Source organism: Camellia sinensis, chromosome 2 (genome assembly GCF_055761805.1).
Source record: "Camellia sinensis isolate YWXY chromosome 2, ASM5576180v1, whole genome shotgun sequence".
NCBI lineage: Eukaryota > Viridiplantae > Streptophyta > Magnoliopsida > Ericales > Theaceae > Camellia > Camellia sinensis.
In genome coordinates, this window is record NC_138962.1 from 133,165,290 (window position 1) to 133,184,429 (window position 19,140).

Genomic DNA, 19,140 nt, shown 5'->3' on the forward strand with positions numbered 1-19,140 from the left:
ATTATTATTGTGTATATGGTAGAGTTAAAAATGAAACACAAGAATTGAGTGAGAGAGAGAGAGAGACAGGGCACATAACTTAACACTCCCCGTTAAGTTGGTGCATAGATATCCCTCATGCCCAACTTGCATGCAATCGGATGAAACACTTTACTCCCTAACCCTTTGGTAAACATATCACCTAATTGATCTTTGGATGTGACAAAAGACAAACAAATGATGCTACTATTCACTTTCTCCTTGATAAAATGTCGATCAATCTCAATGTGCTTAGTCCTATCATGCTGAACCGGATTATGAGCAGTGTTAATAGCAGCCGTATTATCACAATATAGTCGCATGGGACTACCTCTCAACAATCCTAGGTTAGCCAATAAAACTTTCAGTCACATCAACTCACAACAAATGCCATGCGCCATGGCTTGATACTCCGTTTTTGCACTTGATCTGGCAACAATTGACTGCTTCTTACTCGGCCAAGTCAGCAAATTTCCTCCTACAAATATACAATAGCCTATGGTAGACCTCCTCTCATCAATAGGACCGGCTCAATTTGCATCGGTGAAGGCCTCTAACCCTAAATGATAATTATTGGAGAACAAAATGTCTTTTCCCGGCAATAATTTGAGATACCTTAAGATTCGATGAACTGCATCCAAATGCCCCGTCTAAGGATCATGCATGTATCGACTAACAACGCCAACGACATATGCAATATTTGGCCTGGTATAAGAAAGGTATATCAGTTTTCCCAAAAGCCTTTGATACCTCCCCTTGTCCATATGTTCTCTGTCATTACTATTGAGCCTGTGATTTGTGATTAGCTTCAATAGGAGAATCAGCAGGCCTACATCCCAACATGCCTACCTCCTCATGCATGTCCAAGATGTACTTCCTTTGAGAAATAAAGATGCCCCTATTTGATCTAGCAGTTTCAATTCCAAGAAAGTACCGTAAGGGTCCGAGATCTTTAATTTCAAATTCCTTGAAAAGTTGAGTTTTGACTTTGGACATTTCCTCTTCGTCATTGCCTGTCACCACAATGTCATCCACATAAACAATAAGTACAATGATCTTATCTCCACACTGTTTGATGAACAAGTATGATTTGCATGGCTTTGCTTATGTCCAAATCTAAGCATAGCCTTAAGGAATCTATCGAACCAAGCTCTAGTAGATTGTTTCAACCCTTACAAAACCTTCTTTAATCCGCAAACCTTTAATCGGCAAACCTTCCCCTTAGTGACTAGAGAAGAAAAACCTGGAGGAACATGAAGAAATGCATTCTTCATATGCAACTGCTGCAATGGCCATCCTAGGGTTGTTGCACAGGAAAGAAGAACACGGGTGGAATTCATCTTAGCCATTGGTGCAAAGGTCTCTTGGTAGTCAGTGCCATAAGTTTGAGTGAATTCCTGGCAACTAGCTTGCCTTATATGTCTCAATGGTTCCATCAGTTTTCTGCTTGACAGTGAACACCCATTTGCACCCCACAGGCTTTTTCCCGATTGGTAGAGAAACTAACTCCAAAGTGCCATTCTTACTCAGTGCTCTCATCTCCTCTACCATAGCTTGTTTCCACTTGGAATCATTAAGAGCTTCCTTCCAACCTTATGGAATAGAAACAAAAGACAAAGACGAAACAATGGTATGGTACGATGGAGATAATGAGTCATATGATACAAAATGTGATATAGGATGTTGAGTACAAGATCTGACTCCTTTCCTAATAGCAATAGGAAGATCCGAGCCATCAACTTCATGAACATCACTAGCAGGGACGAGAATTAGCAACCAATGACTCATTAGCCAAAACTGGAGATGGAGATGATTGGCATGGTAGCACATTAGGCACCTGTTCCCTCTGTTGCCGAGAGTAGGTCTTGAGATTTGATCTATCCAACCGACGAGACTCCCCCTGAACACAAGGAATTTGATATTAAAGACTTAGGGAATCTAAAATATTTTCTAGGTATTGAGGTTGCACGCTCTCGTCAGGGGATTTCTTTGTCTCAGAGGAAGTAGACTCTTGATTTGCTTAAGGATACCGGTATGTTGGGATGCAAACTTGCTTTTACTCCTATGGATCTTAATGTTAAGCTCATATCAGAATCTGGTGAATTATTAGCAAACCCAGTCTTTTATCAATGCCTTGTTGGCCGTCTCATTTATTTGACCACTACTAGTCTTGACTTGATATTTGCAGATAATGTTGTGAGTTAATTTATGCATGCACCTTGTACAGAGCACCTTGATGCAGTTTACCACATTTTGAGATATTTGAAGACTTCCCCTAGTATGGGATTTTTTTATTGACATGCTCTCAATCCGGACTCTCCTGCTTTATTGATGCTGACTATGCAGGATCTAAGATTGATCGGCGTTCCACTTTTGATTTCTGTATTTTCTATAGTGATCATCTTATATCATGAAAAATAAGAAACAAGAGTTGTTTCTAGATCTTTTGCACAGGCTGAGTATTGGGCTATGGCACAGGGCACATGTGAGATTCTATAGCCTCGATCTATTCTTGTAGAGTTGGGATTTGAAGAAGCTGCTTCTGTTTCTTCTTCTTGGCTTTGTGATGACAAATCAGTTATTATGCTCCCCACTGATTTAGTACTTTCATGAGCGTACTAAACACATTGAGGTTGATATACATTTTATTAGAGAAAAGGTTCGGACGGGTGTTGTGAGTCTATCCTTTGTCACTTCTAAGCAGTTAGCTGACATGTTCACAAAGTCTGTAGGTCCAACACTACTTTAGTCATCTATTAGCAAGTTGTGTTTGTTGAATTTCTTCACACCAGCTTGGGGGTTAGTATTGGAATTAGGAAATTATTATTTTGTGTATATGGTAGTTTATATAAAATCCGTGATTGTGTATAAATCACGGATTTAGTGCCTTTGATTATTTTATTTCTTAATTTGTAAATATTCATTCAATATATATTCATGGCTTGGCCTCATTCAAAGGTGAGCCTTTCAATTATTTTCTTCTTCTAGTATTTCGAAGAAGTCCTTGTAACACGCTAGAAGTGATGGGGTGAAGAAGGAGTGACACATATTTGCTTCAATAGGAACACTCATTGTTAGTATTAGGACTATAATAGGTTGAGAAATTCATAATTATGTGCACCTTAGGTAGAGCCAACGCTTTTAAAGGCGAAAGTGCAAGGTGAGGCGTTACACCCCTCATGGGGCAAGGTGTAAGCCTCAAGGCATTGAGGCATAAGCTTTTTGATTATTTATTTATTTATTTATTTATTTTATATTTTTATAAAATATAGTTAATTAAAAATGGCATGAAAAGGAGTTCAAAAAAAAAATAGCAACTAAAATTTTTAAAAGCCAGTCCAAGCATAAAAACTTATTGAATTTATTCATTAATGAATTTATTTTAAGTTCCATAAACAAAAGCAAACACCAACAAAAAGGGAGCTTTTAAGTACACCGACAAATTTTTTCTTCTAACCCGCTATATGTGTCATCACTAAAGACATTTGAATATATTGGTGCGCAAAGATATTTTGTGTATTTGAAAAAGAGGCCACTGACAAAATTATGTATTATGCCATGCACATTGTTATACCATAGATACCAAGCCACTGCCATTTAGATAGCACATTGGACATACCTTAGAGCCTTGGAAGCATGGATGCTATGAGAGAACTTATTAGCTTGAAAGATGTTATGGGGGAGCTTCATCGACATCAACTTTGCTTTAGACATGATTGGGAATAAAAAGACGACCTTGAAGAGTGGACAACATTGTCCATTTAGTCATCTTGGGAGGTATGGCTGACCAAGGATGTTAGGTCACTGGTGGCCACCCAATTAGGTTGGTTGACAGGTTGGGTCCAAGTTTTAGGCTCTGTCAGACCCATATTTGGGCCAACCAATTTTGACATCCTGAGTTTGAATAACTCTGTAGGTATCGGCCAAACCACATCAGGTATGGGCCGACATTTTAACTTTCTCATGGTCTGTGGATTGGCCAAGCCTTATAGTGGGCTGGCCCACACTTGGCAGGTTTGGAAAAACTAGTTGTTATGCACTCTAAATTACATCTCTTCAACGTAATGTGAGTGTCACGACGCCATCCCGTCCCAAACATGATAGTATAGTGATCGGCCAGTAGTTGTGGACTATCGAAGGCCTGACTTTCAAAACAAGTTGGACTCCTATAATAATTGGGGCAAAATTTTTCCATTTACAAATGCAGAAGCCGTTATTTTCTTATATTGGGTCTATTTAAAGCATCCATTAGAGCAGTGCAAAATTATATGAAATGAAAGCATACATTTCTCTTGGATTATTATCTTGCTCTATTACATGTTCTATATGACAAAAGTAAAATACAACACTTATGACAAAGCTTTACAAATCCAACACAAGTATACAAGACCGACTTCTAATCAAACTTCTCCTCGTAATCGAACTCTTCATCACCTACATATATATAAGGGAGAGGGGAGAGCCATTGCCTAGTGAATAGTAATATAGTAAAGTGGTAAATGAATGAACACCAACAAACTTTATAAACATAGCATAAATCATAATTTGAACATTGCATAATTTGAGCATGATAATTCAAAACTTATCTTGCAAACATTTACATAGCGATGAATATTCAAAGGATTACAAGGTGAATAACCGGCTTGTGGACCGATTAAACGACCCACCAAAAGGTGGCAAGACCCACACAAGGTGGCAAGACCCACGCGAAGTGGCAAGGTGAGCTCGGCCGTCAAGGTGTTATTGGTATAATCCCCCAATAACTGGGACATGATCCAAGGTTGTCATCTTTATATGTGATACAAGAGTATATGATGTTCATTCATGGTAAAACAGTAGCATAGCTTTCATAAACATAGTATGAGTTTGCATTTGAAATTGTAGCTTAACAAACATAATTTTGCTACACTACCACTGACAAATCGCTCATGAAAAAGGGATTACTCTTCCGAGTGCTTGACCTCAGAATGATTAAGGGTGGATTTTTGACAAGGTTCTTCAAGCCTTCTCCTTTTCTCTTCTTCTTTCTCTTCTCTTCTCCTTCTTTCTCCTTTCTTCTAGTTGATTTCTCCCCAGCAGATTTTTCTCTTCTTGTTTGGCTTTTGTAAGGCAAGGTAGGACAAGAGTTGAGTTGAGACAAAATGGGAGGTGTATGCACCACCTACTTGTTTGCTTCACCAAATTCCTTAATTCTCATCATTAATTTAATTAATCATAGTTATTATTTATCAAGGTTAGCCTCTAATTAATCAAGGTTTAACTTAGGGGTTGTTTGGAGTGTCCTAAATAAGTGCACTTTTTGTCTTTTTGAACTAAAAAATTGAGGAAGAAAATATAGATGTTTGGGTTAACTTTTTGACTTTTTATGGAAAAATATGTAATAAAAAATTATAAAAATTGGTTTGTAAGAGAAAATTAGAATTGGGAGTTGTGCAGCCGTAATTGTTGACTTTTTGTGAATAGTGTTAACTTTTTAACTTTTTGAGTAACTTTTTGGCTTTTTGACTTGTTTTGGACTTGCCAAACTTGGCCTTAATCTTGCTTAACTTAATTAATCATGATTAAGGCTCACTAATCTTACTGAATTAACACTAATCCTTATTAGAAAAATAATATGGCATTAAAATAACAAGCACATTAGTCTATGGTCTTAAAGCTACTTAATTAAAGTTTCTTAGGTTATCTATGCATTCAATATCCATATCAAAATCCATCCCCTAATTCCATGTTACTTATCAATTCCCACACCAAGGTTCTATTTCTAAATTGTCTTGGGTTTTTCATCAATCACAAGTATCCTTAAATCCCTTCTTCTTAGTCACTCTTCCTCAAGTCTTTTTAACTACTCGCTTCTATGCTTTACTTCAAGTATTCTGTATAGTGAGATAACTAGCTTGACTTAAGACATTCAAGGATATGGTATGTGGGATTCTTTGGGGTGTCACAGTGAGTGAGTGAGAGCTTGTGGAACGCTCACTGCACCTTGGGGTGAAGGTCTTGCTTCTCTTGAAGTGTTGGATGTTCTCATTAAAAATATATTTTCTCATCATAAGGTTATAAATTGTTGTTTGTGTACACTATTGTTGTCCACACAATTATACTTTGGTCTCTCACATAGAGACATCCTAGGAAGCTCTTGGTGAGCATCTTAAGTGTTAGGAAGTGTTTTTTGTGGTTGTTGGTTTTGGGTTGACCCAAGAAAACCCTATTTTTTGAATTTGTGCTTTGTGTTATAAAGGTTGAAGGTTAGCATAGGGAAAACCTCTTGAAGTTATAAAGGTTAAAAGTTAACTTAGGAAAAAACCTGTTGTTATTTAGTGGAGATAATGCTAATAAGTTAGGGGTAGATGTAAGCACAAGTGATGTGCCAAGCCACTATAAATCCTTGTGTTCATGCTCATTGTTTTCGTTGCATTTACTTTATGGGAAATGCTAGCCATTGCCGTTAGGCGGTGGTGAATGTTGGTTAATGTGTAAAAAGTGTATTGAAATATATGAAGCTAATAGAAATATATAATGGTGTATGGAAATATGTGAAATGTGCATTTGAATTCAAATTGTTTTTGCATTATTTGGTTCTTAACAAACCTTATGGGTGGTCGTTAGTAGGACCCTTGCTTTGTATGATTATGATATGAATTTATGAGATGAATACTTAATGCTTGATTGAAAATCTTGAAGTAAAAATAGGAAGAGGTTAAAAGACAAGATCATCACATCAAGGAAAATCACAGGTGTTACTCATCAACATTGGTTAACCACAAGAAGTAAACCAGGACTGTCAACCAGCCCTGGAGCTGGTTGACCAGAGCAAAGCAGAATTTGGTTTTCAGCATTTGAATGAGTGAAAATGAAATAGAGAGTCCTAATTGGCTAGCCCTTTGGCTACCAAGTTTCTCCTAAGGGGGAGGCCTTGGGTTCCACTCTTAGGAGTGGAATGGGAGGGCAAGATTTTCTTGCAAGGTGTATCGGTGTGAGTTTCAACTCCCTCAAGGTGCTAATCTAACATCTAACCACTAACTTTCGCCGATCAAAAAAAAAAAAAAAAAAAAAAAAAATCAAATAGAGAGTTGAATAGGAGAAAATAAGCTCTGCTTAATCTTGCACTTGCAAACCTCCGACGATTTATGGTGTTATATACACTCTGCAATGGAATAGTTGCTGTTTCTGTATTTGTGCTTGTGCATAAGTTAGCTCTTGTTATCTTTTATTTTGTAATTTCTGATCCTTTTACTACATCTGGCAGAAGATTGTTAATTGCACTTCCTTGAATCTGTTATGTAAATAATCCATTTATTATAACTCTCACCTCAAGATAACTAACTATAGTTTGCTAGTAATTATACCTTCTCTTAATCTATTGTGCAAATTATTTAATAACAATGCTCTCACCTCAAGATACCTATGGTCTTTGTTTTGTTTTGTTTAGGTATTTTTTATTTATTTATTTTTATATTTTTTCATTTCTTTGCTAATCTATTTTTCATTACCCTCACAGTGCAAGGCTGGCATGTAGATGGTTGAAATCTAGTCCATATTGCTTAAAGAGTACTAAATTATTGTTATGTCCTTTTCAATAGCTTGTCAAATGTTATTGTTGTATCATTTTATTTGTGCAGTTGTTTCACGACAGAGATTTTGGAAGGGTTTGATGTGCAGAGAACAACTGGCTTGGGCGATACATTGAGGAGATATGGTTATCTTACTCAAGCAATAACTCAATACTACAGATTACAGTTCACCGAAGACAAACAGAATAGTTTGGGAGTCTCTGTCTGTCCCCCTTTTGATGAGTTTATTAGGAGGTGCCAAAATTTGGATAAGATGACAGTCAGTGATGTATTTGCCATCCAACTCATGCAGGTATTAACTTGATAAACAAGTTAGACTACTTGAATTATCTGTAAATATCATATCATGATACATTTTTGCAGCCCGTATGGTTTTCTATCTTTTTAATCGAGTCAGCTATTCCCTATGACTTCATTTGCCATAATTGTACTGAATCATGGTCCTATGCAGTTATGAAAGCTCTAATTGATTATATTTGCCCATGGTTGTGTTGTTGATGGAGCCTGAAACAAGATTAAACCTAATCAGATTAGGAGAAGGAAACTAGTGTTTGGTTAGATTTGGACTCTAAACTATTTCCTTGTCGGTTAAGGTTTTCCTTATTAATTTAGGATTGGGTTTAAGGCTAGTCCTATAAATATATCCATGTAGGTCTATGTTTTATAATTTATTCGTTAGGTTTGTGATCTTAGAGAGATATACAATAGTGAGAGTGAGAGATAGATCATTGTAGAGAGAGAGTTCGTGAGATTGAGTATGAGACTCTTGTAACTCCTTTCATATTGATCTTGGTACATGTGCCATGACTACGTGGATGTAACCTGTGATTTGGGCGAACCATGTAAATCTCGTGTTGCTTTGGTGAGTTTGATTTTTTTTTAAATTTTTTTTTTTTTACTTCTTTGTTCTAGAATCGTTGTGTGCGTGATTGTTTGCTTAGGTCCTGGAGTTTGGTATTAGTCATATATCCCAAAACAGGCTGTCTTTTTTATGTGTTATTAGTATTACTTCTTTAAATGTTATTGTGGCCTTTGTTACATGAATTCGGGTACGAGTGTTGGGTGTGGATATGTATCTAGAGTTCAGATTTATCAAACCATAAATATAAGGATACGCAGACTCAACAAAAAGATAATATATTTTTATATTTTTAATCAAGTATGTGAGATAAAGTGGTACTATATGTAACTTATAGTGTTAAAAAAGACATTTATAGCAATTATACAACAATATGTACATATAATAGTAGTGTTATATACAATTATATATGAAGTGTCCGTTGAAAGTATCCGACCCGTCCTATACCCTTGTCTGAGTGTCAAGTGTCCGACGTGGGTATTTGATTTATTTTGAAGAGTCCGTGTAACATAGATTATGGCTGAACAAAAATGGAGTACCTTTGGGAGTTGGGGATATTGACATTAGACTATTGCCACCAGATGTGGATACTTGAAGTTTGGAATGTGTTCTTGTAACACGAAACCTCATTATTTGTTGTGAACCTTTGTTGTACAAGATCCAATTTTTATAGTTGAATCAATAGGGTTATTTGATGGGATACAAGAATAAGAGAGAAATTTTAAAGAGAGAGAGAGAACCACAAAGGTTTTGGACAGAGAAATCTCAATATCATTGAATTGGTTACAAAAGATGACCTTACTCTAGATATAAATCACTATCTCACATGAGCGTCACATGAGAGGCATATGTCCTACATCATACTCTCGCTCTTGAAAGAGCTTGTTCGCAAGTGAGGATTGAAAGAAAACAAAACAATTAATGGCACAAGCAATAAAAATACAATACAAAACTAGTATCAATACAAACTAATCTACTAGAAGAAGCTAGTCCTCAAACTAAGGCAGTTGTGTTGGTACAAGAGGAATTTGACAAATGCGCATTGAATGTGTTGGAGATACCCAAATGAGGTAACTGGACTTGATAAGCGTTGTCATTGATTTTGCTCAACACTTCACATAGATCCATTTTTCAATTACTCAACTTCATGTAAGCACCATGAGGATACCTTTCCTTGCTCAGTATAATCCAAACAAGATCCCTTTCTTTGAATAACCCGTTTTTTGTGTGCATCAACAGTCGCCTAGTATTTTGCATTAGACTTCTCAATTTGTGACTTGATTTGAGCATGTCTATTCTTCATAAATGCAGCCATCTTCTCTGCTTTGGTGCTTCCTTTCCTTGAAATTGGTGAAGGAACCAAATCCACTTTATTGAAGGCTTCATCCCATAAACCACTTCAAAAGGGGAAGTGTTAATGGTGCGATTTATAGAAGAGTTGTAAGCAAACTCAGCCAAGGGAAGAATTCCATCTCAACTCTTGGGATAATAACCCACTAAACACCTCAACAAGTTCCCAAGACTTCAGTTGAGCACCTTCATTTGGTCATTTGTTTAGGGATGAAAAGTAGTACTAAAATTCAAGTCTGTCCCAATTTTCTTCCACAAAGTTCACTAAAAGTGAGCAAGAAACTTCGTATCTCTATCTAGTACAGTTGAGCTAGGAAAACCATCCAACTTGTAGACTTCCTTGAAGAAGAGATTAGCAATGTTGATAGCATCTAAAGTCTTTTTGGAAGGTATAAAATGTGCTATCTTCGAGAAACAGTCTACCTCCACCATGATAGAAACACTCTGCCTTTGTGTAGGCAGTAGCCCCAAAACAAAATCCATCCTACTGCATCTCCAAGGACTATCCAACAGTGGCAAAGGCGTGTATAACCCACATTAATTGCAGTTCTCGTACTTCGTTGACAAACGTGACACCTTTTCACAAAACTACCCACATCCTTAGTTATTCCCGGTCAGTTGTACGCATCTTAAAGCAAGCTAGGAGTCTTGTCTTTATTGAAGTGACCCAATTTATGATGTTCAACCAATAATTGTGTTCTCAAAGAACAACTAGGGTGTATTTATAGGGCTAGCTAGGAGTCGAGCTTTGATCCGGACATCCTAGTGCTAATCAAAAAAAAAAAAAAAAAGGTCATCCTCCTCAACCCATCGATCACCTTGTTGAGAACCCCCGACTTAAATGTTAATTGTTGCAAGTAAGCTACCCATTTAGCATGTCACTTGTTCGGATGTGGTTGGCAATTGATGTACTTAAGAGCCTCGTGATTGGTATTGAGTACAAACTCTTTGTGGGCAAGATAATAACTCCTATGCGTGGTGGCTTAAACATTGGCATAGAACTCCAAGTCATAAATTGAATACTTCAGCTTAGCTTAATTTAATTTTTCACTGAAGAAGGCGATTGACTACCTTCTTGGCTAAGGACACCCCCAATGACCACTCTTGAGCCATCAAAACCAAGCTCAAAGGTTTTGTCAAAGGCTGGTAATGCCAAAATTGGAGCTTGAGTAAGCACCCTTTTCATTAGTTGGAAGCTATCGGTTTCATTAGTTGGAAGCTATCGGCGGCTTCCTTGGTCCATTCAAAAGTCTTAAGTTTGAGAATGTCGGTTCGAAGGGCGGCGAGACTACTAAAGTTATAAATAAACTGTCTATAGAAGGTAGCCATCCTGTGAAAACTTCTCACTCACTAGAGGGAGTAGGCCATTCAATAATGACCTTGACCTTATTCGTATTGATAATAACCCTTCGAGAAGAAACAATATATCCAAGAAAATAACTTGATCAACCGCAAAGCTTCATTTCTTGGTACTTCCCTAAGACATCTCTCGTCTCATAAGATCAAAGACTTGTTGAAGATTGCTTAAATGCTCTCCCAAACTTTGGCAAACTTTGGCTATAAATCAAGATATCATTGAAATAAACCACGACACAAACACCCAATAGTGGTTGCAACATTTGGGTCATCACCAAGATGAAAGTACTTGGGTAATTGGTAAGCTTGAATGGCATCATAAGCCACTCAAATAGACCATTAGATGTCTTGAAATACGTTTTCCATTCATTACTTGGTCGAATGCTGATTTGATGATAATCACTTCTAAGATCAATCTTAAAAAACACCCTTGAGCTAGCAAGGCGACCCAACATATCATCCAATCTTGGAATTGGAAAGCATTACTTGATTGTAATCTTGTTGATTGTTTAGCTATCCATGCACGTTCACCATGAGCCATCTTTCTTAGGTGTCAAAAAGAGTCAGCACATCACAAGAACTAAGGCTTGGCTGAATATACACTTTAGCCAAAAGCTCTTTTATTTACCGTTGCAACTCCTTTCTCTCGTTTAGAGACATGATAGGCTAGTTTATTTGGAAGCGATGACCGAGGTACCAAATCAATACATTGTTGGATGTCTCTCATAGAAGGCAAATTGGAAGGAAGCTCTTGGAGAAAGACATCAGTATACTCTTCTAAAAGAGAAGTAACATCAACTTCACCCTTAGTGGGAACCGTGTGCAAAACCGGAACCAAAACCAAGACAATTCCAAAATCCTGTCTATCCAAAACTCTTTGGTTGCAAGCAATGTGTTGAAACTAGTATATGGCTTGGAAGCGACCTTGTCATTCGTAGAAAGCAACGTGAAATGCCTATCATACTCGATAATGGTGTAAGTGTTCCGTTTACCATCATGCAAAGATTGCTAGTCATATTGCCAAGGACACCCGAGTAGAATGTGGCAAGAATCTATAGGCACTACATCACACCACGCTTCATCAAGATACTTCTTTCGAATAGAAAATGAAATCAAACATCGTTTGGTTACCTTGATTTGAACCTAGATAGTGAGTATGAATGTGGATGGTTTTCCATCAAATGATTGAGCTTAGTCACCACTTCTTGAGACAACCCATTCTCACGACTTCTGCTATCAATGATCATGTTACAAAAGGGTCCTCCAATATTGCAAGTTGTATGGAAAATGTTTGTATACAACCAATCTTCTTAGCTCTCTTGTTTAAGTGAGAGAAGCATCTTCTTCAACATAAGAGCGAAACCTCCTCTTCATCACTGTCTCCATCACTTTCAACATTGCCCAGATTATCATAGAATGGAACATCATCATTGTCACCATGTTCATCCACTTCTTAAATGAGAAGTGTCTTGTTTCAATTATTGCCTATTTTCTTGCGACAATTGGAACATCTAGGTTCTAGCTCACCACATTTGAAGCATTGGAAGTTTTCCCCTTGAGGTGGATTCCGACTCCCGGAAGTGCCATTAGAACGTGGAGCTTGAGAAGAGCAAGCACCCTTATCCATATACATGAAAGGATGACTAGCTCAGTCAAAGCTAGGAGGGGAAGGTCCCAACCTAAATCCACCTCGAAAACCCCTTTGAGAGTATTGTCCCATTCGGTAAGCTCCATGACTTTGTTGCTTCGGAAACGGTCTATAAAGTATATAAGGCAAGGACATCTTAGATAGTGTACTTCAAACTACTCACATACCAAGCCACCCTTGATCTTCATGTTCATTTAAATCAACCCTATCAACAAGCTAATAAAAAAATTCCAAGTATTCTTCCACACTTACAACTTGCTTGAGAGCATGAAGATTTTGGTATACACTTGGAAGGTAGTTGAACCATAGAAAATGCTTTTTGAACTTCTTTTTCATCTTCTCCCAGTCACGGATTTTCCTTTTTCTCTCTTCGTTGACGACTAATTTGAAATTGTTCCCATGATGCACAAACCCTTCCTTTTCGTTGAATTGCAACTCGCTTGGCTTTTTTTTCATCAGAGACCTCTCCATAGTCAAAGATACACTCATTATTGTTGAGCCAATCGATGAATTCATCGGGATTGAGGCTTCCTTGAAAATTGGGAAGCTTAATCTTGGTGTTATTCTCCCATTTGTACTCCAATCATCCCACGTCCATTCGACACCTTTGCAGAGCACCAAAAGGATTGTCAAATGAATGATGAATATCCTCAGTATCATCAGAAGCATCGTTACCATCGGTTGGAGCTTGAATGCATTGCACCGTCTCAGTTAGAGTGGCAATTTGCTTTATGAGCTTGGCAATTCATCTCTTTGATACGGAATAGAAGCATCGTTACTATCAGTAGGAGCATGAATGCATTGCACCATCTCGGTTAGAGTGGCAATTTTCTTTCTGAAGTTGGCAATTTCATCTCTTTGATACGGATTCCTATTATTCTTTCCAACTGGAGGATTTAACTCAGCATCGCCACCCAAATTCGGAGCAATATACGATTTAGATTGCTTTAACTTGGTTCCAATTGGATCTTGATCGCCCTGTTTGTATCGCGATTGTTTGATGGTTCTTCGAGCTTCAATCTTGTTGGTTTGTTGAATTCCGCTGGATCACTTCCACCTGGTGGTACAATTGGTAAGGCTGTTTCTTCCTTCATTTAGATTCAGTTTTTCATCCACAGTCAACGTTGTCAATCTGCTGCATCAGTTTTGTCTAGCTGTAATGTGTAGCTTTGAATGTTTAGATTTGTGTAACTGCATTATAGTCTTTGTTGCGTTCACTCCGTGCTGTTATGGCTCATCGAGGAAGGGGTCGAAGAGGCAGAGTAGAGGTAGAGGTAGAGGTTTTGCTCTGAATTTGGGTAAAGAAGCTGGAGTGAATCTTTGATTGGAAGAACCAATAATAAACCAAAACCAACGGAATGAGATTGAAGAGTTGCGTGAGCAAATTTTTCTTTCACTGGAAAAGTGCAACAAATGCAACCTCTTTCTGATGGTAGAAACGGTTCCAAGGATTGTCATCTTGATGATTCTTGTAGTGCTCCTCCTTGGCGTAGAGCATGCTTTCAGTGCTCCACCGTCAAGGATTTTGTACTATCCAAGTTCTATGGGAACTATAATCCAGATGTGTTTGAGGAATGGTTGAATACAACCAAGAGTCTTTTGAAGTATTATGATGTGTCGGAAGCAAGGAATGTAAAATTGGTCTCTCAATGGCTTAATGGTAGCGTCTCCAATTGGTGGAAACATTTACAGGTTGATAGGCAAAGAAAAGATTACACAGTGGAGAAAGATGACAAAGAAGCTCAATGAACAACCTTTCCGCCACATTCAATCTTTGTTGGGAGACAACCAACAAAGGAAGAGTGCTTCCAAATCCGGATATCAAAACCAAAGCTTCTTTGCATTTCGCCAACCATTCTATAACTGTGTCCAAGATTGTTCTTTGACTGGTGTTGAAAGGAACACATATTTGGAGGTTGAAGGTCATCAAGTACGTTTTAATTATAACTCCAAGCTATGAAGATGGTGTTTCCATCTTTGGAGGAAAATTGTGACCAAGAACAAGATTGTGGTCAGGATCTTCTCATCTTGATGAAGATATTTTTGTCTTTGTTGAAGATGTGGAACAAGGTTATGATGAAGATATTTTCATCTTTAATGAACCAACAACTGAAGAACCGGGTTGTGATGGAGTTGATGGTTATGCTTATGAAAATGTTCTGACTTTTGGTCATTATGAGGAGGATGATGTAGACGTTTATGATTGTGAGGATGATGTAGACGTTTATGATTGTGAGGATGATGGGAATGACATAGGCTATTGCAACTCGGTTGTCCACTCCTTGTCTAGCTTCAAATAAAGATGTGGAGGATCATGTAGTTGGTTATGCTTTGGCATTGCTTTCAAAGGTGCTTCTAAAGGTGAATGGTGATGCCTTTGAAGATGCATCAATTGTTGTGCTTTTACAAAATGAAAGAGCCAAAAAAGTTGAAGTTTCATGGGGTTTGTATATTATTTGCTTTCAAGAACTGCCACTTGTACTACCTTCAATGCAAGTTAGTCCATTTAGTGTAGATTTGATACACGAATATGCTTTGTTTTGGAAGCAGGGCTCTCAATGCCTTGTGAGAGCATGTGTGACGAGCTATTTTGATATCTTTTTTCCAAAAAGTCATGCATGGTGTACTTACATTTGAATTTGGCTTCGGTTGATGTGCATTGATGAGTACTAATAAATACGGATCAGCCTAAGCCCACCAACCCAACTTGGTTCAGGCCCAATGCCCAAGGGAGGACGATCTGCCCACAAACACGTCAACAGTAACTCCCCCAGCCTGATCAGAAGAAAGAACATCGATATACGCTCTACCGACCAACTAGGTTGGTCAAGAACAACCACAACCCAAGTCAGTAGGGGACAACCTAGAAGAAATGAAGTGTGATTGACTGCCACCTTGTACAGAGTACGACATGGGCCTGCAGAGAACATGCCCTGTTCTGACTTGCGCCATACAACATGCCTATGCTGCTAGGGAAGATGAGACATAAACTTGCAATGCAGGTACTATTGTCCATGCCCCAAGGGAAGTACACTATGCGGCGACCCATGAGGGGAAGAAAGGACATCAGAGACACACTCCTACTTTATGTTCAGGGTTTCGTATACATTTCTCCATGAGCACACACTCGACATACATAACTTTTTTTTTTTGGAACAAAACTCGACATACATTGTTCTTATCTTCTTTCATTCCTCCATTTGAGTTCAACTTCTAGAGAACTTACTTTATCATTGGAAGGCCCTTGAGAAGGACACCCAGTGGTGAGTTCTCAAGGTTTTGTTTGTAGGTTCATCCAAGGACGACCTGTACACCTCTTAGGCACCCCAGCTTTGCCATGGATCCAGTTGGGCTCATAAACCCACTGTTTAATGATTATCATCATGCATAAATGAGAACTCACTTTGAAGGATGGATGTAGTTAGAATTAGTGGTGTAGTTATGTTTTTAGCCCTCTTGGCTCATAAACCCACTGTTTAATGACTATCATCATGCATAAATGACAACTCACTTTGAAGGATGGATGTAGTTAGAATTAGTGGTGTAGTTATGTTTTTAGCCCTCTTGGAAAGGTAGTTATATGATATTGAGATTGTATTTTCAGAGCTGTGTGCCCTTGTATCCCAATTTGGGCATTTTTTTCTCTCTCATGAATTCCATTTCTTGATTTGGCTTCATTATTATTCCACAACTTTGATTTGAGTATAATATTTGTAAAGCATGATTTTCTTTTTAATGATCTTTTGTGGCTATTAATTATACAACCTTGGTAATTATTTTTCAAGATGTAATGAATGCAGGTTCCACTGGTGACAGAAGAGGTTGCCATTGCTGTTCTGGATTTGTACCCAACGCTGCTCTCTCTTGCTTGTGCATACTCTCTTCTTGTGAGTTTATTCCGTTCACAACTCTTTGGTTTGGTTTATTTCTGAACAAGTGATACTTATCATCAATTTCACATATAGAAATTAAATTTTCAAAGTTCATAGAATTCATGTAATTTAAGGCCTTTTTCATAATTTAGGGCTTTTCACAATTTTATGGCTTCCTTCAAAATTAAAGACTCAACATACAATAAAGCTTTTAAAATTTACATTTGATAAAGAAAATTTTGGAAAAATACTCAATACATACCAAACCTTAGGTTTCCACATTACATGCTTTGAAATCTCTACACATTCACTAAATTTATGTAAGAAAATACCACATATCTGTCTATAAAATCATATTAAGAAAAATTAAAGAAATCTCTATCTCAAGCTGAAAGAGGAGTTCCCATCTAACAAACAAGGGAAAAAAAAAAAAAAAAGGTAGAAGAGGAGATAGAAAATCCCCAACACTCGAAATCGTTCCAAATGATGATCGGGTCCGGTAAGATCGAAGCACTCAACAAGCTCTACAACTTTAATAAATGAGTTTTGTACAAACTCAAACTCTAAGTGGGGGAGATTTGGTGTTTTGTGCATTAAATGTTTATGTTTAGAGAGAGAGAAGAGGAACTTTGGAAAGGAGAGAGAGAGAGAGAGAGACAGAGAGACAGAGAGACAGAGAGAAGGAAAGTGGGAAGAAAAGAGGAAGGCTAAAAATTCCCCCCAAAGAGATCGATCCCCTCCAAAGAGATCAATCCCCTATCAGTTGTTGCATTCTGCTAAAAATTCACTCAAAATAAATTGGTAGATCGATTGATTGCACCAATGAGATTGAGCATCCTTGTATCATTTATTTAGAGTCATTTGAAGTTGAGTTTTTGTTGGTGTCACTGATTACGACTAAAGGAAAAGAAGAAAGTGAGCTCAATTGATTCTACTCTGCTCTCTCATTTGATTTTCAGTGAATATTTTAATGCCCCATGGCATAGGTAACAAGCACTTCACCAAAATATCATCTAATTTAGATAATTATTGGTGGTTTGTGGTCCTTGAGCTAATGTTTTGATCAATAACTTGAATTTGGCAAATAGTTGAATTTGCTAGATTGATTTAACTGTTTGTGTCATAATATAGAATGAGGGACAATTATTTTTATTATTTTTAATAATCCTTAAAAGATATTCCTTAATTAGAATGAGGGACAATTATTTGTTGTTAGCTTCTTTCTTTCCTTTATATATTTGTGTGCATGTGTAGATCCTTGTCACTGCAGAATTGTTTAGATCCTTGGGGGTTATGCTAAGCAATACACACAATCGTTTAGATCTTTACCACTAGCGTTGCAAATGAGTCGAGTTGAGTCGAGTTTTAATATATTTGGACTTATTTATTAAGATTTTAATGAATTCAAATTCGAGTTTAATAAAAATTTAACAAACCGAGTTTGAGTCGAGTTGGCTTAGGCTTTACTCGAGTTCGAATCTATTCACGAGTCAAAAAAAAAATTATAAATTCATACTTGCGTATGAGATTAAATTTACAATTGAAACTTTGATTATACAATTATATATACAATAATAATAAAATAATAATATATACCACCACTATTATGTAAATATATTATCTATTATTTATATTTACTTTTTTAAATATATAAATAACATGTTTATCTTTTTTTTATACATGTTTTTATATTATTTAATATATAAATAATAAATGTTAAACGAAGTCGAGTTTTAATATATTTAGGCTTATTTATTAAAATTTTAATAAGCTCAAACTCGAATATAAAAAAAAAAAAAATTGACATACCGAATTTGAACAAGCTCTTACCAAGTAGAGTTAGAGTCTGTTCATAAACAATTCTATTTATTTGCAGTACTTAGAATCCACACATCCATAGAACATATAAAACAAAAATAAAATAGAAAAAATGAAAACATAACATATTTATATTTTTACTGCTGGAAATTGTGTTCATGCATATAATATGATAGTGGTGTTGGTGGTAGATAGTGGCATGTATAGAATATGATAGTGGTGTTGGTGGTAGATAGTGGTATGTATAGAATATGATAGTGGTGTTGGTTGTAGATAGTGGCATGTATAGAATATAATAGTGGTGTTGGTGGTAGATAGTGGTAATATATAATATGTAAGTGGCATATAATGGGTTATGATGATGTTTGTAATATCTCCTATATAAGGAGTGTCATTTGGTCTTGTAAGATAAGAAGTTTTGAATATAACAGAAATATATTCCTTCTTCCTCATATTTTCGGAGTTCTTCTTCTTCATATTTTCTAAGTTGGTATCAGAGCAACAAAAAACACAGCAGCCCTAAAACCGTCATAGCCATGTCGGAAGTCACGTCCGGAACCACTTCAACCCCTGCCGCTGCCATTCCGGTGAAAACGTCCAACTCTCACTCTGTCCAAATCACCACCATCCGCCTAAATGGTGATAATT

The 19,140-nt window shown here is 37.0% G+C and overlaps 1 protein-coding gene across 1 annotated transcript in view; it reads left to right on the top strand.

Moving 5' to 3' along the window:
• MUS81 (Restriction endonuclease, type II-like superfamily protein) overlaps positions 1-19,140 on the top strand; it is a 96,479-nt gene that overhangs the window by 56,353 nt on the left and 20,986 nt on the right. Inside the window, exons 13-14 of the mRNA XM_082915623.1 lie at positions 7,638-7,881; positions 16,603-16,689. Coding sequence (XP_082771749.1) covers positions 7,638-7,881; positions 16,603-16,689 — 331 coding nt within the window. The remainder of the gene's footprint in view (positions 1-7,637; positions 7,882-16,602; positions 16,690-19,140) is intronic.